We start from the raw sequence: 25,804 nt of genomic DNA on the forward strand, positions 1-25,804 counted from the left end.
TCCCCCTCCCGCCGCGCAGCGGGCCGAGGCTGGAAGCGGCCCAGCGCAGGCCTGGTACGCGGTGACCGCCCGCCGCGGGGCGGACCGGGAGCTGGGTCAGCTCAAGGCTGCACAGGCCGCAGCTGAGGCCTGGGCTCTCTGGCCGCCGGACCGGGGCTCCAGTCCCAACCCCACCAGGCCTTTAAGTGCTCGGTGCCTCAGTTTCCCCATCTCTAAGACGGGGTTAAGAGTGTGCCTGATAGTGGTGCTGAGGAGATTCAATAACCTGTTGGAGTTTTTTTGGGCAAAAAGACCCATAAGTGGGGCAGTGTCTTCCTGGGGGCTGGGCAATCAGCAAGGGTTTAATAAATGCTCCTTTTGAAAAAATAAAATAAACGTTCTATTATTCCCATGTACATGTGACATTTTCATTTGTGTGTTGCCTTCCTCATCGGAACCACAAGCCCCACAAGGGCAGGCATTTGCAACTGTGGTCACTGCCGTGTCCCTGGCACCCAACAGTCTCAGTGGCTGTCAAAGATCAGAGAGTGGATATACGGTGCTCACGTGACCCAACCCGCAGGGACCACACCACACAGGCTTCTCATAAAAAAACATTTTAAATTAAAGAAAGGTAAGAAGTATCAGTGCACAAACAGGAACAGAGGGCCCAGCACCACATGCAATGTGGTCACCCCGAGGGGGCAGACTCCCAGAAAGGCACAGAGCTGAGGCAGGGTGCTGGTTCCTCTGGGTGTGGTTTTGGCCCTGTGAGCTCAGAGGTCGGCCTTCCGGAAACTTGCTCTGTTCAAGGAATTCCTGGGGGAGGAATGAGGTGGGTCAGCATGGACACAGATGCCCCCAGCTCCACAGTGCTCCCAGCCCCCTCCCTCCTCCTCCGCCAAAGCTTCTCTGCTCCTTTCACACCCGTTCTGATCTGGCTGTGGGCTCACAGATTCTCTCCCGGAACCCACCACCAGAATCGCGTCGTGCCCATTTTACGGATGTAGAAACCGAGGCTCAGGAAGATGAAGTTGCTTGTGTGGGACCTGATGCACTAGGACAGTGGTGGGCAAACTGCGGCTCGCAAGCCACATGCAGCTCTTTGGTCCCTTGAGTTTTTAGCTAAGGCCGGCTTAGGAGTACCTTAATTGAGTTAATAACAATGTACCTACCCATATAGTTTAAGTTTAAAAAATGTGTCTCTCAAGAGAAATTTCAATCGTGGTACTGTTGCTGTTCGGCTCTGTTGACTAATGAGTTTGCCGACCACTGCCCTGGGATCGGAAATGATTGCCCAGAGTGTGCATCTGTGCACATGCCCAAGTAGTCACATCCTTGTGTGCAAAGCCACATGCGTGTGTTGATGTGCACGACAGTCCCCATCCTGTGCCTGCCTCCGCCGGCCCTCTCCAGGGTGGGGGCCGGGGTCAGGCACCTGAGGCTGGCCGTGGTCGGCGCCAGCAGCTGGGGCAGCCGCTGGGTGAGCAGGGGCTGCAGAGCCTCCCGCAGGCGGGCGTAGTTGCGCTCCAGCTCGCGATGGTACTCCTTCTGGTCTGGCCCAATCAGGGCCTTGTTCTTGCGCAGCGCATCCTCGCACCTGGGGGCCGGATGGCAAGGTGCTCAGGGACTGGCACTCAGGAGAGAAGAAAGCAAGACCAGAGGCGGAGGGGGAGTCCGTGAGGTGGGTCAGGAGCTAGGACGGGGAGGGGGGAGAGTGGGCGGAGCGCCATGATGAGGGCTGGAGGGGGAGGCCAGGCCTACTTCTTGCAGAAGTCCTTGAAGCAGAGCCGGAGCTTGTTGTGGTGCCTGAAGAGTTTGGGGTCTTCTGGGATCTCTGCCAAAAACACCTGGGCCACCTCCAAGGGACCCTGTGGGGTAAGAAGGCCTTGTGGTGGTGTCTGCGTGGACCCCGGGGGGCCTCGGGCAGCCTGCAGACCCCAGCGGCCATGCCTGGTTCACCGTGGGTCCCACGGAGCCCTGGAGCACCATCTGCAGCATCTTGGCATCCGGCGGGTCCTGTTCGGTGGCAAAGGCCAGCTCCCGTGTCTTTTTCTGCATGTCCTCGATGGCCACCTCCACTGGCGTCAACACTGTCTGCAGGGGGAGGGGGCGGCTCGCACTGGCTGGGCCGGAAGACATCTTGGCCCAGGACAGCCCAGGGCAGCTGCAGGGGGGAGGGGCCTGCGTGGCTGTGTCATGAACAGCGTGTGAGGGCTCCTGCCCGCCTGGCTCTGCCAGGGCCTGGCCCGGCTGCCTCTGTCTAGCTCTGGGGCTGTGGCCTGGCTGTGGTCCAGCCCTGGGTCAGCTGGGTCTGGAGGGAGGGATCTGAGGCTACAGGGGTCTGGAGGTTGGAGTTGGGAGTCCCCTCACCTCCCCCAGCCCGGGTTTGGGGACCCCACCTACCTCCTCCCGGTGGCACACGCGAATGCGGGTCTTGATGTAGGGGAAGGCGTGGTCCGTGCTCAGCAGTGTCTTTCGCTTGTGCTGTTCGTGCAGCTCCCCGTGAGCACGCCCGTCGGGGGTGAAGGGCGTACAGAACAGGAAGGTGCGCAGTCCGTAGTTGCGGTCGAAGTAGGTCACGCGGTCCTTGAGCTCATAGGTGTCGAAGTGCGGTTCCACGTATGTGATCTGGATGTAGGCCTGGGGCACGGGGCTCGGGTGTGAGGTTCCCACACCCCCACATACCCCCCCCCCCCGGGGCTTACCAGCCTCCCAGCAGGGCTCTGTCCCTGAGAAAGGGGATCTGGGCCTCCCTGGGTCTAGGGGTTTTACACCCGGGGGTCCCAGGTCTCCTTACGTTTGGGAATTGCCTGAGGTTAAGGGTTTGGGGGTCCCTGGAAAAGGATTTGAGCGTTTCCAGGAAGTAGTACTGAGAGCCACCCTGACTATCGAATTTTGGGGACCCCAGGGGCGTGGCCAGGAACCCTCACCTTCTGGGAGTCGAGCTTGGTCTTGTCGACGGGGTTCGAATCTTTGACGATCTCAACCACGTCTTCTCCGAACCGCTCCGTGTAGAACTCCTGGGGACACGGGGCTGACTCGGCCGCACAGGGGCAGCCCCACCCCACCCCAGGCCGCCCTGGGCCCCTCCGCCCACCACCACCCACCGGGACGTGCCTCCAGCCGATGTGAGATCTCGGCCAGCTTCGTGATGGAGGGCTCCTTGTACACAAACTCCTGCTCGTCCAGGTCCCCGAAGCGGGCTCCGTAGAAACCCACGCGGAAGTACGTCCCAAAAACGCGCTGCGGCTGTGGGGAGGGTATGTTGGTCCGGAGGCCCGGCTGGCGGTCCCCCTGCTCCAGAAGCCGGGCCCCACGTGGCGAAGAGGCGGACATGGTCAGGGGGACCGGAGCCCTCGGGTGGGCGAGTGAGGACTCCAAGAACATGGTGTCACAGGCAGAGGCGGGGGGCCTCTTGAATACTGGGCATGGACTCAGACGACCACCAACGGCCCACCCCTTGCTCTTTCTCCCTCGCTCCCGTCTCCTACCTCCCCCAATCTGCCCCTCACTGGCCCCTCATATGGAATAAGGCCTGGGGCTATCTTGCTCACTGAATCCTCAGTGCCTACTGGGCTGGGTATGCAGCAGGTGCTCAATAAATGCTTGGGACAGAGACTCTGCCTCCTTTGTTCCAGGGCGTCCGCTCACGCCTCCCCCCTCCCCTCTCCCACCAGAAAGTAAGGGGTGGCTCCACGTTCACTCACCAAAGCAGATCCCGGAGGGTGGGGTAGGCGCCAGGAGAGGGAGGTGGGGAGCAGGGGACAGAGAGACAAAATCAGGGGGGAGGCCAGAGGGAGAGCCACCAACCCCCCAGGGTCCTAGTTATGCTGCCCCGGGAGACCAGAGCCCCGGGGGAGGGAGGGGACCCGGGGAGGGGACCCGCCCCCCACCCAGCCTCAGCTCTGGGTGCTTGCCATCTTTGGCCAGAAAATTCTCCCCAAACTAGGAGATGCCTAAAAATAGACCCAAGTGGGGGGAAGGCGGGAGAGGGGGAGCACTAAATGGCAATGAGGAGCAGAGATCCTGGGGGAGGAAGGGGAGGTGGGAGAGACAGACCAAGAGAATCAGAGGGAGTGATCAAGACAGGGAGAGACTGGGAGACATGGGGGGCGGGGGGGAGAGGAAGAGACACAGAGACAAAGAGAAAAAGAAACGGCCCCCTCGCAGGCAGTGGCTGAGCAGGCCCTGCCCAAGGGAGGGGTGTCTCTGGAGAGCTCCCAGCTGGGTGAGTCACAGGCTGCCCTGGAGATTTGGGGAAGGGAGGGGGGGTCTGGGGGAAAGTAGTGGGGTATGTCCTTGCCCACTGGGTCCCAACGCCTGTGTCCCGGCAGCCATGCTCCTCCGGCGCCCCCTGGTGGCTGCCCGTGGCCACTGCTGACTAGCCTCGTGGGGGCCCCAGAGGCCGATGGCCACCAGGCAGACTTACCTCCCAGCCAGAGCTCTGTGGGGAAGAGAAGGGTTAAGAGTTTAGCCTGGGAAGGTGGGGTGGGGCCGCGGGCAGGGTCTGGGAGGGCACCCTGGGCCGACCTGGTGCATGATCTTGGTGAAGGCCTCCTGCAGTTTGCCGTGCACAGCAGCCAGCTTCTTGTAGTCGCGGTGGGCTTCCAGGATGGGGATCAGGTTCTTGTACACCTCGTTCACGGCCTCATAGAGCCCACCCTGGGGTGGGGGGGAGCAGGTCAGGGTCCCCAGCCCCCTCCCTGGTCACCTCCCGCGTGGAACAGCCCGCCCTTCTGTGCTCTGACCCATCTTCCAAGGCCCCACCCGCCACCGCCTCCTCCAGGAAGCCTGCCCTGACCACCCCCACCCGATGGGGCATCAGCCTTTCCACTTGGCGCCTACATGCCCTGCTGTGGTCTCCACCTTGTTTGCTGTGGACAGGCACTGTGTACGTCTACACTTTACCCGTGTCCCTTCACTGGTGGGAGGAGGAATCCCTCCCCACCCCCAATTCCTCAGAAGGGACACCGAGCCTCAGAGACACGGAGACGCCCCCCCGGTGAGGACCCCGAACACCAGCCCCCCTGGCCTCTGGCCACTGCCTCCTGGCACACGTAATGACCACTCCCTCATAGGTGCCCCTTCTCCCTAGCTGGTGCCAGCAGCAAGCCTGGCATAGAGCAGGCGCCTTGGATGTTGGCTATCAGAGGGTCTATGTCTACCTCCTGGCTTCTTCCCCTCATGAGGCCCTTGTGAGACCCCAGCAAAGTGACAATAATGACAACAACACCGCTAGGAGGGCTGGCCCCACAGGAAAGCAATCTCGCCGGGCAACCTGACCCTGAAGCAGAGCGGGGGCCCCAGATGTAACTGCCAGTTCCCGGAAACCCAGGAACGGAGGAACAGGTCAAGCAGCCAGTGGCAGGCGGGCGAGAACACCTTTTGGAACAGTTCCCACCTCCAACGAGGGAAACGCAGGAAAAAAACGAGCGCTTTCACACAAGCAAGCACACTGGAGGAGAAACTCCTCTGCAACAATAACAAGTAAATTCCTAGGCATCCATTTATCAAGAAATGCATGTCCTGGCTGGGTGACTCGGTTGGTGGGAGCTTTGTCCCATCCACCAAAAGGCAGTGGGTTCGATTCCTGATCAGGGCACATACCCAGGTTGCAGGGTGGATCCCTGTTCGGGGTGCGTACAGCAGGCAACCAACAAATGTTTCTCGTTCACATCAATGTCTGTCTGTCTGTCTGTCTGTCTGTCTGTCTCTCTCTCTCTCCCCCTCCTCCCTTCTTCTCTAAAATCAATAAAAAACCTATCCTCGGGTGAGGATTAAGAAATAAAAAAGAATTCCTGCTAACTTCGTCGTGCGGGATACGAGTTGTGTAAAAGGGACTTTCTCAGTGGGAGCTGCACACAGGTGCTCGTGGGTGTGACGCGGGATATCAGATTTGTTTTAAGCTGGAGTTTCTCCGACTCTAAAGCGCACAGGAACCTGAGATCTTGTTACAGGGCAGGGCTCAGAGAGTTTGCCTTCTAGCAAGCTCTGGGTGATGGCCACACTGCTGGTCCTCTGACCACACCGAGTAGCAAAGGTTTATAAATCCGAATGATCACGTTCCGATTCATCAATGCGTGAAAACTGGGATCTTGTTTTTTTCAGATGCCAGAAAGCCCCACAAAAACTCAAAAAAAGATCCTTTCTCTCTCTCCCACTTTTTTTGGGGGGAGGCAACCTAATTTTTGGTGGCCTTGTTTCAGCTAAAACAAAACAAAAACAAAAACAAAAAAACACCAAAAAATCTGGATAAAGAGGAGATGAAACAAGACGTAAATACAGGTGGCTGATGAATTTGAGCGCTGGGTGTGGGGTTGGTGGGGGTACAACTTTCTTCTTTGATGTGTGCTTGAAATCCCCGCCCCTTTTTTTTGGTGGGGGGTGGACCTACTAAGCGAGCACTGACATTTTCTATAATAAAAAAGGTTTTAGCCGAAACTGGTTTGGCTCGTGGTAGAACGTCGGTCTGTGGACTGTAAGGTCCCGGGTTCGATTCCAGTCAAGGGCATGTACCTTGGTTGCGAGCACATCCCCGGTAGGGGGTGTGCAAGAGGCATCTGGTCGATGTTTCTCTCTCATCGACGTTTCTAGCTCTCTATCCCTCTCCCTTCCTCTCTGTGAAAAATCAATAAAATATATTTTTTAAAAAAAGAAAAGGTTTTAACACTAGCTAAGTGTGTTAAAAGCTTACGCTATCCAGCTTGCATGTGGAGGGTTTAACAGGGAGAAAGGCAGGCCATGGAGGCCACTGAGGGTCCCCATTTCCCCCTGCAAACCCCCCAGCTTCCCCTCGAGTATCCGAGAGCAAGCACCGGGCCCCCAGCAGGTCTTTGATGCCACCGGCGGCCGGGCCTCACCATGGTGAAGTAGGCGGCCGCCTGCTCCAGCAGCCCCACCAGCCCCAGCTCCGTGAAGTGCTTCCCGGAGCAGAAGCCCTCCTCGTCGGGCGACAGGATGTCGTCGGAGATGGCGGACTCCTCCAGCACGTTGGACGAGATGTTCTGGGGTGGAAGGGGTGTCAGGGCCGGTCCCTGCCGCACAGGTGCCACCCCCTCTGCCCCCCGCGCCTCCCCCCCCCCCCCCGGGCTTCTCACCTGGAAGGAGACGCAGCCCACGGGCAGGTGGCGGCTGTCCTCCAGCAGGGCGAGGTACTCGGCCACCAGCGCGGCCGCGTGCACCATGCACTGCGCGGCCTCCGCGTGGTTGCCCAGCTCCGCGTGCTTCCCCGCCATGTTCTGCAGCCACGTCAGCCGCAGGTCTGGGGAGCCCTGGTACCCCCGGGCGATCCTGGTGCCCAGGGGAGGAGTGAGGGGGGCGCCCCCGCCTGCCTCTCACCTGCCCGGCCCTTCCCTTACCCCACCATCTGCCCACTGACCAGCCAACCTCCTCACCTGCACCCCACTCACCTGTCCACCCAGACACCCGTTTCCTCCCTCCACCTGTCTCCTCACCTATCCATCCCCTCACCCGTCTGCCTGTCCATCCATTCTCCCGTCCCCCATTCACCGTCCATCCTCTAACCCAGTGTTTCCCAAAGTGCGGTACGCGCGCCCCCAGGGGTCCGGGAAGAGTTTGGTGGGGGTACGCGTTGCACCGGAGTTTGGTGGGGATATGCACTGCACCGTGCTTAGCTGCGCCTAATTCTACGTTCTCATGAGTTCGAGGGGTACTCAGCATTATGGAAATTATAGAAGGGGTACACATATGTCAAAAGTTTGGGAAACACTGCTCTAACTTGTTTCCTTACCAGTCCTAACTTCCATCCTCACATCTAAACCATCTCCTTATCCCTTAACCCACCTATCCATCCCTCTGTCCCACCTGCCCATCCCTCTGTCACCTGTCCATCCCTCTGTCTCATTTGTCCATCCCTCTGTCCCATCTGTCCATCCCTGTCCCACCTGTCCATCCCTCTGTCTCACCTGTCCATCCCTCTGTCTCACCTGTCCATCCCCCTCTGTCACCTGTCCATCCCTCTGTCTCACCTGTCCATCCCCCTCTGTCATCTGTCCATCCTTGTCTCACCTGTCCATCCCTCTGTCTCACCTGTCCATCTCTCTGTCTCACCTGTCCATCCCTCTGTCCATCCCTCTGTCTCACCTGTCCATCCCTCTCATTGTCCATCCCTCTGTCTCAACTGTCCATCCCCCTCTGTCACCTGTCCATCCCTGTCTCACCTGTCCATCCCTGTCTCACCTGTCCATCCCCCTCTGTCACCTGTCCATCCCTGTCTCACCTGTCCATCCCCCTCTGTCACCTGTCCATCCCTGTCTCACCTGTCCATCCCCCTCTGTCACCTGTCCATCCCTGTCTCACTTATCCATCCCCCTGTCTCATTTGTCCATCCCTCTGTCTCACTTGTCCAGTCCCTTGCCTATTCCCTTGCCTGTCCAGCCTCTCACCTGTCTTCCCATTTGCCTGTCCATCATCTCCCCTCTTCCTCTACTCCCCTGTCTCCTCCCTTACCCAGTCCCTCCCTGCGTCCACGCCCTCACTTATCCAATCATCACCATCCATCCTTTCACAAACCCCTCTCCCCCCAAAGTGTCATTCTCTCACTTTCCTTCCGAACCGTGGCCCACGCCCCACTCACTGATCCCCTTGCACATGCACCGTGTCACCTACCCCCCCAGGCCCGTCCCTCCCGCACCCGCACCCGCCTTTCCGCTGCCCACGCCCCAATTTCTTACTAACTTCCCTCACCTCTCCTCCGGATTCACTTACTCCCTGACCCGGCACCCCGCCCACTGCATGCCCTTCACCTGTTCCTCCCACTCCTGCCCTCCTGTCCTTGTTCTGTGGGTCCCTCTGGCCCCCTCCTCCCTGTGCACTCAGGAGCCCTCACCTCACTTGCAGCCTCCCCTGTCTGCTCACCTGTCGCCTCGCTCACCTGATTCCCCCGCCCGTCTGCTCTCCTGTCCCTCTTGCCACCTGTGTGCTCACCCGCTCCCTCCTCACTGTCTCAGGTGTCCACTCCTCTGTCCGAGCGCTCCTCACCGGTACATGAGGTCAATGAGCATCTCGGGGTCCTCCTGGTGCTCCTTCATCTTCACCGTGTCTGTCAGGATCATGTGCAGGTTGAACATCAGGTCCTGGACCTGCCGCGGGAAGGGGGCCTCGTTGGGAGGTGACGGGGCCGAGGCGGTGGGGCCGGCACGCCGGCGAAGGCCCTGGGGCCGGGCCGCGGGGAGCAGGGCCGGCCGGCGGGTCACCTGCTCGGCGAAGGCGCTGTCCCGCAGCCCCACGTCCTCCTCGGCGTAGGTGAGGATGGTCCTGAGCGAGCGCCGCAGGTGCTCCTCGCTGAAGCTCTGCGTCGTCCCCACCAGCGAGGACAGGGACATGGTCACCTGCATCTTCACGCGGGCGAAGTTCTGGGGGGCGAGAGGGAGAGCACGCCTGGGGGCCTCGGACCCACGCCGGGGCCTGCCGGACAGGCTCGCCTCACCCCTCTCCCCGCCCACCCTCCTCTGTCACACACACACACACACACACACACACACACACACACACACACACCCCCGCGCGGCCGCCCCTGCTTACGTTGCCGATCTCAAAATTCTGGCGCATGAGGAGGTAGAGGGAGGCGCTGGCGTGTGTGCGGATGGTGCTGATGCGGCTGCCGCAGTGTCGCAGGAGCCGCAGGCAGAGGTCGGCGCACAGCTCGGTGTCCTCCTCGAACAGCAGCTCCGGGAACTGCCCCCGGGGCCCAGGCAGACACGGGTCAGCCCTCCCTGGGCCAGACCAGAAGGTCCCCCCCCCACGGGGGCCTGGGCAGGAGCCCCCGTCTGCGCTCTGCCTTCCGTGGCCAGGCACAGCGGACCTGGCAGCCACCCCGGGGCTAGTCCTGGCCCTGTGACCCTGAGGGGGTGACCCGGCCACCCGGCCCTCCGTTCTCTCCTCTGAAAACTGCGGCCGAGGAGCGTCTGCCGCGGGGAGACGCTGCTCACACAGGAGGCGCTCAGCGACGGGGCGGCACCGTGGCTCTCGGCCGCCAGGCCGAGGGGCTCACCTTGGACACCAGGGACCGCTGTGTGGCCAGGCCGTGCTGCAGGAAGAGGGCACTCTGGGAGCTCCCCAGGCTGTACAGCACCACCTTCAGGACCGCCCCCAGCACGCTCTCCCGGGCCTCGGACAGCACCACCGTCTGCGGGGCCAGAGGTCCGGCTGTGAGGGCCCGGCGTGGGTATGGACCCGGGAAAGGAGAGGGGCCCTGGGGTCCGGGATCACGGGCGCTGGGGCGGGTCCGAGGCCGGGAAGAGGCTGGATCCAGCCTTACCTGCACGATGATCTCCAGGGTGTCCAGGACGACCAGGCTTGCCTCGGTGGCCAGGTTCCCTTCCACCAAGGCCTCCTGTTCCATTTCGTCCTTGGTCCTGGAGGAGAGGGGGGAGAGGGGAGCCTCTGGAAGCCAGGCCTGCCCTCCGGCGAAGCTCAGCCCCTCCCTCAGCGCCCGGGGCGCCAGTTGCTCCGGGAACTGGCCTCCTTCGGGCAGCACCTACTTGTCCACGCGGTCGGCGGTCTGCTTCCAGTGCGTGACGCTCTTCCGCCAGCGCACGTTCTCCTGGTTCCCGAACGGGCTCCGCTCTGGACGGGCAGGCACAAAGGGACACACGTGACTGAGAAGCGCACGGCCACAGAGGTACACAGGTGGGGTGACCTGTGAGGACACGGGGTGCACAGGCGCCGGCCGAGGGGACGCACAGGGAGGCCTGAATGGCTTGTGAGAACAGGTGGGGACACAGACACCCATGTGTATGGGGATGGCGCATGGATTTCTGGGGAAAGTGAGCTGGACAGAGAGGTGGGGCTCCCCGGACACGGGTGAGAGCGGCTGGTGGGGACGGGCATAGGGTGCACCCCCCTCACCACGGCTCCGCCGCACCATCTCCTGCCGTGCTCCGATGGTGCCCAAGATGGCCTCCTCCAGGCGAGCCTTCATGTCTAGCGACTTCTTGAACGTGAGGCTGTTGATGCGCTCAAAGGCCTTTTTCCCCTGGGAGGTCAGAGAGCGGGTTCCGGGCTGGCTCTGCCCTTCCCCGTGGGACCTGGGCCAACCCGGTCCCGTCTCGTCTGGCCCTTCCCGGCCTCTGGGACCCTGTGCTTCAAGACACAGCCCTCTGCTGTCCTGCGAACCCTCAGCACCTTCCAAATTCTATTCGTGAGAACGAGTCTCCCTTTTTCCTTGTGCTCAGCACAGAAACGGTCCACCCCTCTCCCCTCGGGAACCGGGCGCGAGGACAGTCCACCCCTTCGCGCCCAGACCACAGCGCCGAGGGCTCTGCACGCACCCTCAGCCTGCCTCCTGCCCCCAGCCCCTGCCCACACCCTCAGCCTGCTTCCTGCCCCCAGCCCCTGCCCACACCCTCAGCCTGCCTCCTGTCCCCAGCCCCTGCCCACACCCTCAGCCTGCCTCCTGCCCCCAGCCCCTGCCCACACCCTCAGCCTGCCTCCTGCCCCCAGCCCCTGCCCACACCCTCAGCCTGCCTCCTGCCCCCAGCCCCTGCCCACACCCTCAGCCTGCCTCCTGCCCCCAGCCCCTGCCCACACCCTCAGCCTGCCTCCTGCCCTCCAGCCCCTGCCCACACCCTCAGCCTGCCTCCTGCCCCCAGCCCCTGCCCACACCCTCAGCCTGCCTCCTGCCCCCAGCCCCTGCCCACACCCCAAACCTTGTACTCGAAGGCAGCCAGGCAGAGGTACAGCAGGTCCAGGAGCCGGCCCAGCTGGGGGAGGGACAGGTCGGCGGCCCAGTGCTGCAGGAGGGCTGGCTCTGCGTTCTTCAGCACCCACAGCACACACACCAGCAGCGTCCGGCTGGACTCGGCAGAGAGCGGGCAGCCGGAGCGAGAACCCTGGGGCCAGAGAGGGGACAGGGCGCTCAGAAGGGACAGAGTTGATTTCCATTTTCTCCAAATAAGATGAGAACTCGCTGACTTGAACCTCATTCTGTAACTTCTGTCACCCGGTGGGATAGTGGCTCTGAGCGGCCGGCCCCATACTCACAGTGGCTGAGCCCTGGGAGATGCTGGCCCGGGAGCCAGGGGCCAGGGGCCCACCGGCAATGGCCATGGCCACGGAGGGGTTGATGGTGCCTCCAAAGTCCCCGTCCCCTTCCGTGTCTGAATCGAGCATGGAAGCCAGCCTGGACCGTTGACCTGGGCCCTCTGCGGGAGAGAGAAAGGAGTCCTTGGTGAGTGCTCTCCCTCTGCCTCAAATCTCAGCTCACGGGTCACCTCCTCATGGAAGCCCTCCTTGATCCCACCCCCCCAGACCAATCTCCAGCTTTCTACCCCCAGAGCTCACTTATTGTACTGGGAAGCACACGCATTCATTGTGTCCGCAGAGGCAGGAACTATCGATATATCTACTCTGGCCACTGCTCTACGCTCCACACTCAGAACCCGGCCTGGTCCATACGAGCAGAAACTGTAAAGGTGATGATGGTGGTGATGACAACAACATAGGCTGCTGCTATTATTATGGCATCTCCTATGTGCCAGGTGCTAGTCTCACTTAAAAAATATTAACTACGGCTGAAACCGGTTTGGCTCAGTGGATAGAGCATCAGCCTGCGGACTGAAAGGTCCCAGGTTCGATTCCGGTCAAGGGCATGTACCTTGGTTGTGGGCACATCCCCAGCAGGGGGTGTGCAAGAGGCAGCTAATTGATGATTCTCTCTCATCGATGTTTCTAGCTCTCTATCCCTCTCTCTTCCTCTCTATAAAAAAATCAATAAGATATATATTTTTAGCCGGGACCGGTTTGGCTCAATGGATAGAGCGTCGGCTTGGAGACTGAAGGGATCCGGTCAAGGGCATGTACCTTGGTTGCGGGCATATCCCCAGTAGGGGGTGTGCAAGAGGCAGCTGATCGATGACTCTCTCTCATCGATGTTTCTAACTCTCTATCTCCCTCCCTTCCTCTCTGTATAAAATCAATAAAAAATATATTTAAAAAAATAATAATAAAAAAAATAAAATTAAATTTAAAAAAAGATATTTATTTTTTAAAAATATTAACTACAAATCTTAAAAACACACACCTATGAGATAAGGACTTTGATAATTTCTACTTTATAGATGAGGTTACCCTCTCTGTAGAGGTTAAGTTACTTGCCTGGGGTCATGCAGTAGTTGGTACATAGTAAAGCTGATTTTAATCTAAATGGTCCAGTTCTAAAAATCTACGATCTTGTAAGAGTACCCCCTTCCCCTTCCTTCCCCCCAAGAAAGTCTCACCAGAGAGAGGAGCAGCCAACAATTAGGTCTCACCCTAGGGATTCTTGAAACAAAAGGTCAACTGAGCCCTAACCAGTTTGGCTCATTAGATAGAGTGTTGGCCTGGGGACTGAAAGGTCCCAGGTTCGATTCCGGTCAAGGGCATGTATCGATACCTTGGTTGCAGGCACATCCCCAGTGGGAGGTGTGCAGGAGGCAGCTGATCAATGATTCTCTCTCATCAATATTTCTGACTCTCTAACCTTCTCCCTTCCTCTCTGTAAAAAAATCAATAAAATTATAAAAACAAACAAAAAACACAAAAGGTCAACTGAGCCTAACTATCACTCCAGCCCAACCTAGCCACGCTGTTTCAAACTGGACTGAGGTGATCAGCCCCTTAACTCATCTGCTAAGAGGGGGAAAGAGGAACCCTCTCTAGGGAAAAATGACATTGCTCCAGTCCTGGTGGTTCTCTTATATATTGTACAATGTCCAAAATACAATAAAAAGCTGCAAAGTATGTGAAAAGGCGGGGAACCGATTGATCAGAGAGAAGAGACAACAGAAGGAGGCACATCGATGATCAAAAGCAAACGCAGTTCTTAAGATAAAAAGTAGTGGAAATGATGGACTAAAATGGGTAAAAACATGGAGAATTTCAACAGAGAATTGAAATCTACAATAAAATAAAATAGACATCTTCCTACTGAAAAAATGTAACACCTGAAATTCAGAACTCAATAGTTGGGGCTAACAGAAGCCTGGACACAGCAGAAGGCAGAAGTAGTGAACTCAAAGACAGGTGAACACACAATTTCCCAAGGGAAGCACAGAGTGAAAAAAAAGAATGGAAAACACAACAGAGCATAGCAGGCACATGTGAGATGATCAAACGGTCTAATATAAGTGTAATTGAAGTCCCAGAAAGAAAGAAGGAAACAAGGTAGATAAAAAGGTTAGAAATAAAGACTAAGAATTTCCCTCCAGTGATGGAGGGGGTCAATCCACAAATCCCAAGCCTGTGCTTCCCAAACCGTATCATGTCCCTAAGAGGTGCCAATGAATGTGCTATGAGCAAATCACTGAATCCAGGGCTGCAACCGCCTTCTGGCCCCAATGTCCCCCGCCTTCCCTCCTCACACCCTCTCTTCTCAGGAGTAATGCATGTTATAACTGTGGGCTGACAATGTCCCAGTGCTACAGCTCTGCATGTGTTTACATAACTATAGGAAGTAGTTAGAGTCACCACTGTCCCCATTTTACAGGTGAGAAACCTGAGACGCAGCCAGGTGAATGGCTTGCCAGGGCCCTGCCCCGGCGCTTGAACCCAGTCTGTGGACGCTCACGCCATGTTTTTACTCCTAACTGTGCTCGCCCACCTTCCCCACCCTGAGCCCATGTGTCCATCGAGCCCCTGGGTTGTGTGACTCCAACTGCCCGGCCCACTGACCAGCGAAGTCATGCAGCCGCGGCAGTGTGTCCCGGGCGATGGACAGCAGCGGGAGGTACAGCTCGGCCACCCGGGCCTTTACCGGGGCCTCAGCGTAGCGGGGGTCAACATCATGGCCGCAGAGCAGGTTGTGCACGGCGCTGATGACCTTCTTGTGCAGCTGGGAAGCCCTGCGGAGGAGCGGGGTGCTCAGGACACAGGAGACACAGTGCCTGGGCCTTCCCACCCGCTGGAGCCAAGCAGGGCCCGGGCTCACCCCTCGGCCTCCGGCTCCAGGGCCAGCGCCAGCTCCGTCAGCAGGAGCCCCGCCAGGAAGTGCTGCTGCCGGAACGGCCCGCTCAGCTCAAACATGCTGAGCAGCTTGGGGTCCGGGGCTTGGATGGAGAAGGTGGAGCTCTGCGGAGGGCGAAGGGAGGGGGAGGAAGCAAGGATGTCACCAGGGGTCAGGGGTCGGAGGTGAGGGGTTAGGATGAACTCATCTGAAGTGAAGGTTTAGAGGCGAGAGACTGGAATTATCTGGAGGTAACAGCTCAGTTCAGGGTCAGAGGTAAGAGAAGGAGGTTCACCTGTGAGGTGGTGGGAATATGGGGTCAAAAGTCAGAGGTCTGAGACACAGCAGCTCGAAGGCAGGTCGGTGAGCTAAGATTTAGGGGTGAGAAATTAGGACCTGGTCCCTAGGAAAGTGCTGAGCATGAGGGGTCAGAGGTGAAGGGTCAGAGGAAAGAGGATGGTCCCCCCTGGACAGTGGCCCACCCTGAAAAGGACAAAGGCTGGGGAGCCCCGGAAGACAGGTTGAAGGTGAGAGGTCACAGGTCAAGGGAGGAGCCAGAAGGGAGGCCGGCCCACCTGCGAGGTGGTGGAGGACACGGAGGGCGAGGGGGAGGCCGGGGGCGACAGGGGGCAGCAGGGGAGGTTGAGGGTCACGTAGTGCTCGTGGCTGCACAGGATGCGGGTGAAGTCCGTGCGCAGGGTCAGCAGCGCCGCCGGGCTGGGGGCCGAGTGCAGCCGCGCGGCCACCTGCCGGGGCCGGGGAGGGGTCAGTGGGCAGTCTCTCCGCTCCCCCACCGGCCCCCGGGCGGGCGCGCCTCCCACCTGCTTGTAGTGGGCCCGGACCAGGCCGAACACGAAGCCACGGTCCACCAGGGACAGCAGGTCGCTGAGGAAGAAGGCCAGGCTGCTGTTGAGGCGCTCGGCCTGCTCCGCGTCCTGGGGACACAGGGCCCGTCAGCCGTGCGGTCCCCGCCGGGCCTGGCTCTCCCCACCGCCGCCAGCGACTCCGGGAGCCGCGTCGCTGTCCCAGAGCCGGGGTCCTAACACCCCCTCCGCCCTCTGGCCTCTCCAGGCCTTCCTGGGGTCTCCGCCCTCTGACCAGCCCCCCCCTTCCCCACACCTACGTGTCCACACCCCTCAGGGCACCGTTTAGGACACCATTTTCTCTCCTCTCCCCCCATGGTGAATTTGTGCATGGGTGAGGTCCGCCCAGCCTGGCAGGGGGTGGGGGGAACAACATGGATGGCAGAAACTGGCTGCTGACTCCCCCCTAGATTAAGGTGACCAGACGTCCCCATTTTTAACAATTTGTCCCTCGTCCTGCGGCGTTTAAAAAAAAGTCCCGATTTTAAAACGCCGCGGGACGCGGGACAAATTGTTAAAAATCAGGACTGTCCCGTCAAAAGCGGGACATCTGGTCACCTTACCCTAGGTAGGGGTGTCGAACTCAATCAGAGAAGGGGCCAAAATCTACAATCCAGCCTAAATCGCGGGCAGAATGGTTTACTGAACAGTCATAAACTGTCATTGTGATGGAAACGCAGCGGAGTGCAGTGATGACAGCGCGGTGCAGGCCACATTGCAAGGCCTGGCGGGACGGATTTGGCCCGCGGGCCTTGTGTTTGACACATGTGCCCTAGGGCCTAGATCCTCCTTCCCATCTCTCTGGTGTGAGGTCAGAGAGCCGTAAAGACTGGATTTCCCAGCCTGCCTTGCAGCTGAGAATAACCCTGTGATCAGATCACATTCTGGCCAATGGGATGAGGGGGAGGTACTGTGCCAGGTCTTCCTGTTCCCACCGCCTGCCAGGTGCCTGATGTGGTGGCATCATGGTGAATCTTTTTTATAATTGATTTTTTACAGAGAGGAAGCGAGAGGGATAGAGAGTTAGAAACGTCGATGAGAGAGAAACATCCATCAGCTGCCTCCTGCACACCCCCTACTGGGGGTGTGCCCGCAACCAAGTCACATGCCCTCGACCGGAATCGAACCCGGGTCCCTTCAGTCCGCAGGCCGACACTCCATCCACTGAGCCAAACCAGTGTCGGCACCGAGGTGAATCCTGATGGCCAGGCCCACACCATGGAGCCTTCACGGCCCACTTGTGCTCAGAAATAAACCTGGGGCACACCTAAACCACTTGTGGTTACGTTTGAGCAAATTAACCTCTGCCCTAACGCTAAGCCCTCAGCAATCATCTGATGAGCACGGACGGCTTGCACAGCGCCCAGCTTCCCGTGGGGGATCTCAGGTCGTTCCACGTGTCGAAGACGACTGAACGGGCTGCTGTGTGGAGGGAAGCCCTGAGGAGGAGGAGGAGGAGGAAGAGGCGCTCCAGGCCGAGGAAAGAACAGGGCCACGGCCCTGGGACAGGATGTGCCCGCAAGTGGGAGGGACAGCACGGGGATTGCACGGCTTCCGAGCCCAGCTGGTGCGTGTTCTTCCCGCGTGCTCTCTCCAGCCACTCTGGCCTCACCGGTCAGCCTCGGGGGCTCTAAGTTCCCTGCAACCCAAAGGGACAAAACACAAAGCCTGCTTGAGCTGAGTCCACCGTGGGGCGGGGGCTGGGGCGGCCCCGTTGCGAGCTGCGTGTGTGAGACCACGGCGGCCGTCACCGCTGCCCCACTCGCAGCTATGCCGACGGGCTTCTCGGGGGCATTGCTCTGCCCTGCAACCCTTTCCCAGGCGGTTTCCTCACAATCTGGGTCAGCCCCTGGGAATGTCAGTGCTCAGGGGAGGCTCCAGTGGAACAAGGTCAGGACCTTTGAGACCAGCCCAGAGGTCGCCAAGGGATTGCACAAGGGGCTGGCTCGGGCCAGACTGGCGTTTCAAAAATCTGGAAAGTTCCCATCAAATCCAGAAGTCCCATTTCACTTTTCAAATGAGACACTGCGGCCACAGCGCGGCCTTCACCGCACCCCCCCTGCTTTCCCAACTGAATCGGGCAATAAGGGTGTGTGTGGGCTCTGGACCTGGTGGCGTGGGTTCAGTTCTGCCCCTTCTCGGTTGTGCGGCAGCAGGTTGCTAGTCATTCTCTGCCCATTTCTCCTCCAGTAAAATGGAGATGCTACGTAACACAAACTTCCTGGGGCTGTTGGGAGAATTGAATGATGTGATTCATCTCAGGTGTTAAGATACACAGTAAGTGCTCAGTACCGTATTTTTCGGACCATAAGACGCACTTTTTTCCCCCAGAAGTGGGGGGGAAAAGTCCCTGCGTCTTATGGTCCAAATATAGCCTACACAAATACTTTAAAAAAAAAGTTTTTTTACTTGCCCGGCTCTGTGTGGTCTCTGTGTGCTTGCCCAGCTCTAAAATGGTTCTAAATGCTGCTGTTTACTTTACAGGGTTGATTACATGTGTTTATGACTGTGATGTTGGGTTTTAATGCACATAAAATATTTTAGGACACTATTTGTTTCAGAATCTTTTTTTCTTCATTTCCCTTCTCTAAAAACTGGTGCGTCTTATGGTCCGGTGCGTCTTATGGTCCAGAAAATACGGTAAATGCTCAATATTACTATCCTTAATATTGCCCACCTTGCTTCCGAGGGAATGGGAATTAGGGACTCAGGGCCTGGACAAGTGTCAGGGTCTCAGAACACTAATGTCCACGATTGAGCCCTTATTGTACACTGAGTGTTCAGAGATCATAATAATCTGGCCGCTCAGTATATATATTAGAGGCCCGATGCATGAATTCGTGCATGGGTGGGGTCTGGACAGCCTGGCCAGGTGGGGGACATGGGTGGTTGGCCAGCCTGCCTGCTGGTCAAACTCCTGGTCGAGGGGACAATTTGCATATTAGCCTTTTATTATATTTGTTATATAGGATATACACTGAGGGGCCAGATTATTATGTGTTCAGGGATCATCATAACCTGGCCCCTCAGTGTATACTGACACTGGTAAGGGCTCATGGATCCGTCACTTCCTGCCTTCTCCAACTCCCGTTCCTGATTTGCTTGCTCTGTTCCAGCCACTCCCATCACTTCATTCTCCTCCAACAGCCCAGGCACCGTCTTAGCCAGGTTTTCTCTTGCCATTCCTCATGCTTGGAATGCTCTTCCCCCAGACCTCAGATTGCTCCCTCACTCCTCCAAGCCTCTCCCTAACAGTCAGTGCCAGGAGGGCAAGGGCTGGCATCTCTTGTTCACTGCTGTGTCTCTAGCGCCCAGCACAGGGATGTGCACACAATAGGTACTTAAAAAATGACGTTGGTCCTGGCTGGTCTGGCTCAGTGGATACAGCGTCAGCCTGCAGACTGAAGGGTCCCGGGTTCGATTCCGGCCAAGGGCACATGCTCGGGTTGCAGGCTCGATCCCCAGTATGGGGTGTGCAGGAGGCAGCAGATCAATGCTCTCTCTCATCATTGATGTCTCTCTCTCTCTCTCTCTCTCTCCCTTCCTCTCTGAAATCAATAAAAATATATATTTAAAAAAAAGAAATGACGATGAATAAACAGACCCATCCAGCAAATGGGATTGGTGGCCTCGCAGCCGGGAAGCACTGGGCAGGACTGGCGCCCCGAGGCCCTCCCCCGAGGAGGCCCCTCTCCTTTACCTTGTGGGCCCGGGTGATGACCTCCAGGCCCACCGAGCCCACCAGCGCCGCGATGTCGTCCAGGAAGCGCGCGGGGAAGCGGAGCTTTCGGGGCGTGTCCAGCCGCTGGCTCAGAACCAGGTGCAGGGCCATGCTCTTCACCTGGGGGCCGGGCGGGGCCGGGGGAGAGCTTGAGGGGCGGTGGGGCAGAGGGGGCTTGCCAGATGGGGATGGGGCTTGAGGAGCTGCGAATGGTATTTTAGCAGCGAGGGAGGCGAGGGAAAGGTGGGCGTCACGGCCCTGGCCCTCCCCCTGGATGACCTCAGCACTTCCGACCGGTCCCTGGGCCCCGCGCCCGGATCCCCAGCGCTTCTGGCTGTCCCCGTGGGCCCGCCCCCTCGATGACGCCAGCACTTCTGGCGCGTGACCCCGACCCGAGCCCTTAGCCACCCGAGCATTTCTGGCTCCCCACGGAGGGAGGGCCGGGGAGCCTGTGGGTAGGACTTTCTCGAAGGCCACGGGCTGAGCCTGCGGGGGCCTGAGGCTGAGCCAGGGGGAGGGGCTGACGCCGGGCTCCTGGGGTGAAGTCTGGGGAAAGCACTGGGCTTGAGGGCTGGGGCTGAGGGAGCCCACCGGAGGGGGGGTGGGGCTTGGAGTCAGGGGGGTCCCTCAAGACACCTCTTGAAGAGTTCCTCAGGGCTTTCCTTCTCTATCTGGGGGTATCTCTCGGGTGGGGGTGTCTCTGCCCTGGTCAGGGACCTCAGCTGACAGTCCCATCGGAGGGCGGGGAGGGCCTCTCTCCAGGGGACGATCCCTGTAGCTGTCTCTCATCTCTGTCCCTGTGGGTGTGTGTGGGGTGTCTCGGAGCCATTTCTCAGGGGTCTCAGGCACAATCTCTGGGTTTCTCTCCCCCAGGAGGGCCTCCCCGGGGCCTCTCGCTCCCGGTGGGCATGTGTGTGCGTGTGTGTGCGTGTGTGTGTGTGTGTGTCTCACCATGAGCTGGAAGAAGAACCAGGCGTGCTGCAGGACGGCCTCGCGCACGGCACTGCCGCTCACCACCCACTGCAGGGCCAGCTCCTCGTGAAGCAGCTGCAGGCGGGGGCAGGGTCACCGAGGGCAGAGGGCCGCCCCCACCCCCCGAGAGCACGAAGCGGGAGGATGAAGCTGGATAGAGGGCTTGGGGTTAGAGCAGCAGGAGGCCATGCGAGAGAGCGGGGGCAGGAGTCAGATGTGCCCTTTCCCTGGGCAGGGCTCAGGGGTGGGAGCTCTGGACCCCCTTGCCGGGCCCAGGCCGAAAGTGCGCCCCCCGCCCCTGCTCCCCACTACCTTCTGCACAGTGGGTCTCGGCCGGGTGGCTGGTGGGGCCGAGGAGGAGCTCTCGAGGTAGGAAGAGGTTCGGGCAGAGCTGCGGTCGATGGCCTATGACGGATGGAGTGGAGAGGATGGGATGGCGAGGAGGGGTCAGTGTGGGCAGATGGCATGGACAGGAAGGGGGCTGGCCGGCACGGACAGAGAGATGTGTCCGTGTGGACAGGCGGTCGGGGTGTGGATGGAGAGGGGAAGGGGGTGACGGAGATGAGCATAAGGCAGACATAGCGAGGAGGCGAAAAGCAGGGTGAACAGAACAGGTGAGGATGTGGGCCGGAGACCCTGTGGGCAGGGAGTATAGACACACAGGTGAGAGAATGGATGGGAAGGGTGTAGGGGGAGAGGGTAAAATCACTGTAGATGGTGAAGAGGGAGTGTGCTCAGAGGATGTGAGAGTGAGTATGGACAAGGGTGGAGAGTATGAGTGAGTCAGTGAGCCCAGGGGTAGTAGACAGACAAGGAGGAGGGAGGGCACAGAGGTGGAGGAGGGAGAGAGTACAGACAGAAAAGGTTAAAGAGAGGAAGGAGAGGACAAAGAGGAAGAATTCTAGGACAGGGGAGGTAGATGGTGATAAGAAGCAGGGAGCAGCTGAGAGCCCCGGTTCCAGGCCTGGCCCCACTCCAGCCTTCCTTGGGGGCCTCACTGGGCTTCAGTTGTCCCCATCTGTGAAACGGGTATGGGGACTCAAGCTCCACTCTCCCCTCCTCCTTTGTCGGTTAGGAGGTGAGGCTGCTGGCAGGGAGAACAGGTCCAATGACAGAGGCGGCCCAGCCCTGGGACCCGCCCAGGCCCCTACCTTGGCAGTGGAGGCCCCCCAGCTCCCACAATCCCAGCCACACACCCTGGCTTCTCAGCAACCCCTGCAAAGGCCAGCCTCAGTGCCACCTCCTGCCAGGAATGCCCACCTGCCTGCCATCTCAGCACCTCCTATGTGATCTCTAAGGCCCAGCTTTCACCTCCGCGGTTGGAGGGCAGTGGGGGAGTCCTGTTAAAAATGCAGGGGGGCCGGACCGGTGTGGCTCAGTGGATAGAGCGTCGGCCTGCGGACTGAAAGGTCCGGGGTTCGATTCCGGGCAAGGGCATGTACCTTGGTTGTGGGCACATCCCCAGTAGGGGGTGTGCAAGAGGCAGCTGATCGATGATTCTCTCTCATCGATGTTTCTAACTCTCTATCCCTCTCTCTTCATCTCTGTGAAAAATCAATAAAATATATATTTTTAAAAATGCAGGGGGGCTGGCAGGACCCACGAACCCAGATTCCCAATCTGGAAAGTCTGTCGGAAAGTCCCCCTGCCGGTGCTGCTGACCGTCCTCAGGACCACCACACAGCGCAGGCCCGAGTGACAGCACAGAGTTGGGACAGGGCCCAGGGCAGGAAACCAGCCCCCGTGGCCTCCTGGCTCCACCTTCCCCTCCAGGTCCCAGCAGAGCAGGTTCTCTCTCTGGAGAGAGGCCGCAGAGAGAGGCGGACCCCCTTCTATATGCACCCTACACCAGAGGGAGGCTGGTGGTCCCCTCTGTTGTCTCCTTCCAGGCACTGCGCTTGTTTGCGTGCTGTCTCCCCAACTAGCTGGCGGCTCAGGGGTGAGGCTGGGCCAAGGAGCTATGTCGCTAACAGCGTCCTGCCTGCAACCCCCTAACTCTCTCCCGGGCTCCAGGCTGCGGTGCTGAGCACTTTCCTTAGAATCGTTACCACATCTGAAAATTCAGAGCCAGGATTCAAACCCACGTCTGTCGGAAAGCAAAGCCCCCGTGCACAGGGGGTGCCTGGGGGAGGGTCGGGTAGAGGGAGCTGCCCACAGGCTCCCCTTCGTCTGAAACAGGACGGCGGAGCCCGAGGCTCGGTTTTGTCCCCCTGGGACCATCCAGGTGGCCGTGTCAAGGGGACAGGGAGAGGCTCCTGAACAGAGCGGGTTAAAGGGCAGAGAAGGCCATGCGGGGCAGTGAGGTTACAGTGGCTGGGTCTGCATATCATTTACATGCCGTGTACACGCCACCCGTCCCTTCCTTCTGTCTCTGCCTGAGGCTGTGGTCCGTGTGGCAGCAGTTTACGGCGGCCCTGTGCGCCTGCCACGCCGACTCCACAGATCCAAACAAAGCAGAAGGGGTGCGCCTCCTCCTCAGGCAGCCCCCCTGGGTTAGTCAGCCGCAGCCAGGACTGATGAGGAGCTCATGCTGAGGGGAGTCCCACGCGTGCAGGGGCAGGCGGGGGAGGGCACCTGTCTGGGGTCGGCCCCACAGAACGGGGGTGCCCGGCGCAGCACAGCCTTGCTGCCTCCTGGAGCATAGGCAGAATTCACCCAGGAGTGTGAGCGGTCGATACCCTGGAGATACACGGTGAGTGGTAGCATCCATGGGCAGACAAGGAAACCAGCATAAAAAAATCAAGTGTGGCCGAAACCGGTTCGGCTCAGTGGATAGAGCATCGGTCTGCGGCCTGAAGGGTCTCGGGTTCGATTCCGGTCAAGGGCATGTACCTTGGTTGCGGGCACATCCCCAGTAGGGGGTGTGCAAGAGGCAGCTGATCGATGTTTCTAACTCTCTAACCCTCTCTCTTCCTCTCTGTAAAAAATTAGTAAGATATATTTTAACACCCCCCACCCCCCAAAAAAACACAGAAAACAAAACAAAAGACCCAAGAGTGTGCCCTGGCCGGTGTGGCTCCGTTGGCTGGGCACCGTCTGTTCACCGTAAGGCTGCTGGTCCGATGAACGGTCAGGGCACACGACCGGGCTGCGAGCTCGCTCCCCAGGGCAGAGTGTGAAGTAGGCAGCGGATTGATGTTTTGCTCTCACATTGATGTTTCTCTCTCCTTCCCTGTTTCTCCCTCTCCCTTCCTCTCTCTTGAAAATCAATTAAAAATTAAAAAAAAAAAAAACCCACAAGCGTGAACACTAGCCTGGACCATATATGTGTGCCATGTAGGCATCCACATGCAACCCTGGAAAACTGGTGTGCATGTACGTGCACGGGGTGCAGGAGCATGTGAGCCTGTGTTCACACGTGCGTGAGACACACACACCTACACCTGTATACACACGCACGGGGTACACACATACATCTGCTCCGTGCATGTACACCTATGGGGCAGATATATTTGTGACCTGTGTATTTACACACATTGGGCACACATGTGTATGTGCCTCCCAGTAGGTCTATACATAGGACACACACACACACACATATACACACCCTACACACGTATATGTACACCCTATGCGCATACACATTTAGGGCAGCACACATGCACCCACGTATGTGCATGCATGTGGTATATATGTGTTCACCACCAGGCCAAGCCCAGCCACCCATCCTTAGGTCAGCCCCAGAGTATGGAGCCCAGTGTAAACCCAAGACCCAGCTCCCCACCTGTGACAGCCCCTGAGCCTCCTCGGCCCAGCGTCCAGCCTGTGCCCATGCCCCTGTCCTGTCCTCCACCAACGCTGAAGTCCTTCGCCACCCACCTGGCAGCCACGGCCACCGAGGCCGGAGGCTCCAGGGTCCCCCTCGCCCTACCTTGCTGGCCAAGATGCGGGAGACCTCGTCATCCACGGAGCCGGGGGCCACGGCCAGGTCCGGGTTGCTGCTGCTGATGCTCTTAGAGCGAGCCAGGTAGAGGCTGGCCGGGCGGCCAGGGCCACGGGCCAGCGTGGCAGGCTGCACGGCCACTGGAGGGGCCCCTGCGCATGGAGGGGACCCGGTCAGCCACCGCCTACCCACCCTGCCGCCCACCCCTTCCCAGCGGCTGCCTCTGCCGAAGCCATTTCCTTTTCATAAGCCGCCAGGTTCCTCGCCTGTACAATGGGTGTGATGATGGCTGCCGCCTCGTCACAGTTTGGGGGAGACTAAAAAACGCCGAGCACGGTGCCTGGCACACAGGAAGTGCCCAGAGGAGGTGGCAGTTCTCACTAGTTATTTAGCAAATGAGAACAACCACCGGAGTACTCACAGTACCAAGCACTTGGCACGGATTGCCATGCCATTTCCCATTACCAGCGCCCCCAGGAGAGGGGGCACGTCGCCAATGTTTTACAGACGGGAATTCAGGCTCAGAGAGGGGCAGTCACTCGCCCAGCAGTTCAGAGCTTGCAGGAGGCAGAGCGGATAACCCTGCTTTGCTGATCGGCTGAGTCACCTGCCAGCAAGCAGGCAGACACCAGACCCCCGGGGCTGGAGCAAAACGTGCACGTCGTCCAGGCCAGCCACGGCCTGCGTGGCCTCAGGACCTTTGCACGCGCTGATTCCCTTTGTCTAGGACGCTCTCCTCCGGGATATTTCCAGTCCTGCAGATTCTCCCACCAAAACTCACCGCCCAGGAGGCCGGGCTCGGTGCCAGGCAGCCGGAAGGCATAGTAGACGTAGGCCGCCAGCAGGAGGCAGTGACCACGGGCGTCCTGGGCAGCCTCTAGACTCCGATGGATGAGGCTGACCACGTGGGCCATGGCTTCAAAAGCTCCACGACCCAGGTTCACTGCCGGGCAGAGCAGGGGTCAAATTCCAGGGCCCGGGGCCTCTACCTTCCCGAGAAGGGACTTCAGGGCCCAAGGGATCACGTGGCCAGCAGAGGGTCGCCGGAGAGATGAACGGGCTAGAGGGAGTCCCCTGGGACCAGGGGACGGAGGGGCCTTTTCCCAGGTTGGGAAACCGAGGCCGGAGGCCGTGCCCGCTCACCGATCTGGCCGCCGATGATGGGGGGCCGCACGACCAGGCGTACGAGCTTGTCCAGCACGTGGTGCGAGAAGGCCACGAGGAACTCGGGGCTGGCGAGGCGCAGGGCCGCCAGGCTGGCCCGCAGCTCCGGCTCCACCGTGCTCTCGCTCAGCACGCCGTCCTTGAGCCGGAACGGGAAGGCGCCCTCCTCCAGGACGTGCACCAGGGTGAAGAACTTGTCCAGGTACGGGTCCTGGGCGGGGGGAGGGGTGAGCAGGGAGGGGCCGGGCCCCGGTCCAGGAAGCCCCAGGGGACTGAGT

At 59.3% G+C, this 25,804-nt stretch overlaps 1 protein-coding gene across 15 annotated transcripts in view; it reads right to left on the reverse strand.

Moving 5' to 3' along the window:
- Positions 1–582: 582 nt before the first annotated feature.
- DOCK6 (dedicator of cytokinesis 6) overlaps positions 583–25,804 on the reverse strand; it is a 49,297-nt gene continuing 24,075 nt past the window's right edge. The window contains exons 20-50 of one of the 15 annotated variants that reach the window (XM_036459704.2): positions 25,506–25,737; positions 25,144–25,305; positions 24,351–24,514; positions 23,054–23,158; positions 20,792–20,884; positions 20,459–20,554; positions 19,481–19,627; positions 15,745–15,858; positions 15,499–15,669; positions 14,909–15,048; positions 14,653–14,822; positions 11,986–12,146; positions 11,652–11,834; positions 10,852–10,978; positions 10,485–10,569; positions 10,262–10,358; positions 9,995–10,129; positions 9,526–9,678; positions 9,198–9,356; positions 8,983–9,083; positions 7,080–7,272; positions 6,843–6,986; positions 4,513–4,644; positions 4,412–4,426; positions 3,100–3,225; positions 2,913–3,002; positions 2,460–2,622; positions 1,933–2,076; positions 1,744–1,850; positions 1,418–1,615; positions 583–798 (exon numbers count right to left, since the gene is read on the reverse strand). In XM_036459704.2, the coding sequence (XP_036315597.1) occupies positions 604–798; positions 1,418–1,615; positions 1,744–1,850; positions 1,933–2,076; positions 2,460–2,622; positions 2,913–3,002; positions 3,100–3,225; positions 4,412–4,426; positions 4,513–4,644; positions 6,843–6,986; positions 7,080–7,272; positions 8,983–9,083; positions 9,198–9,356; positions 9,526–9,678; positions 9,995–10,129; positions 10,262–10,358; positions 10,485–10,569; positions 10,852–10,978; positions 11,652–11,834; positions 11,986–12,146; positions 14,653–14,822; positions 14,909–15,048; positions 15,499–15,669; positions 15,745–15,858; positions 19,481–19,627; positions 20,459–20,554; positions 20,792–20,884; positions 23,054–23,158; positions 24,351–24,514; positions 25,144–25,305; positions 25,506–25,737 (4,302 nt within the window). In that variant the 3' untranslated portion in view covers positions 583–603. Of the gene's footprint in view, positions 799–1,417; positions 1,616–1,743; positions 1,851–1,932; positions 2,077–2,101; positions 2,294–2,385; positions 2,623–2,912; positions 3,003–3,099; positions 3,232–4,411; positions 4,427–4,512; positions 4,645–6,842; positions 6,987–7,079; positions 7,273–8,982; positions 9,084–9,197; positions 9,357–9,525; positions 9,679–9,994; positions 10,130–10,261; positions 10,359–10,484; positions 10,570–10,851; positions 10,979–11,651; positions 11,835–11,985; positions 12,147–14,652; positions 14,823–14,908; positions 15,049–15,498; positions 15,670–15,744; positions 15,859–19,480; positions 19,628–20,458; positions 20,555–20,791; positions 20,885–20,955; positions 21,498–23,053; positions 23,159–24,350; positions 24,515–25,143; positions 25,306–25,505; positions 25,738–25,804 lie in introns of those variants that run through there. The other 14 variants (XM_045589230.1, XM_036459717.2, XM_036459707.2 and 11 more) reach the window with 14 other exon arrangements.

The sequence above is a fragment of the Pipistrellus kuhlii genome, unplaced genomic scaffold (genome assembly GCF_014108245.1).
Source record: "Pipistrellus kuhlii isolate mPipKuh1 unplaced genomic scaffold, mPipKuh1.p scaffold_m20_p_30, whole genome shotgun sequence".
In the NCBI taxonomy this organism is placed as follows: domain Eukaryota; kingdom Metazoa; phylum Chordata; class Mammalia; order Chiroptera; family Vespertilionidae; genus Pipistrellus; species Pipistrellus kuhlii.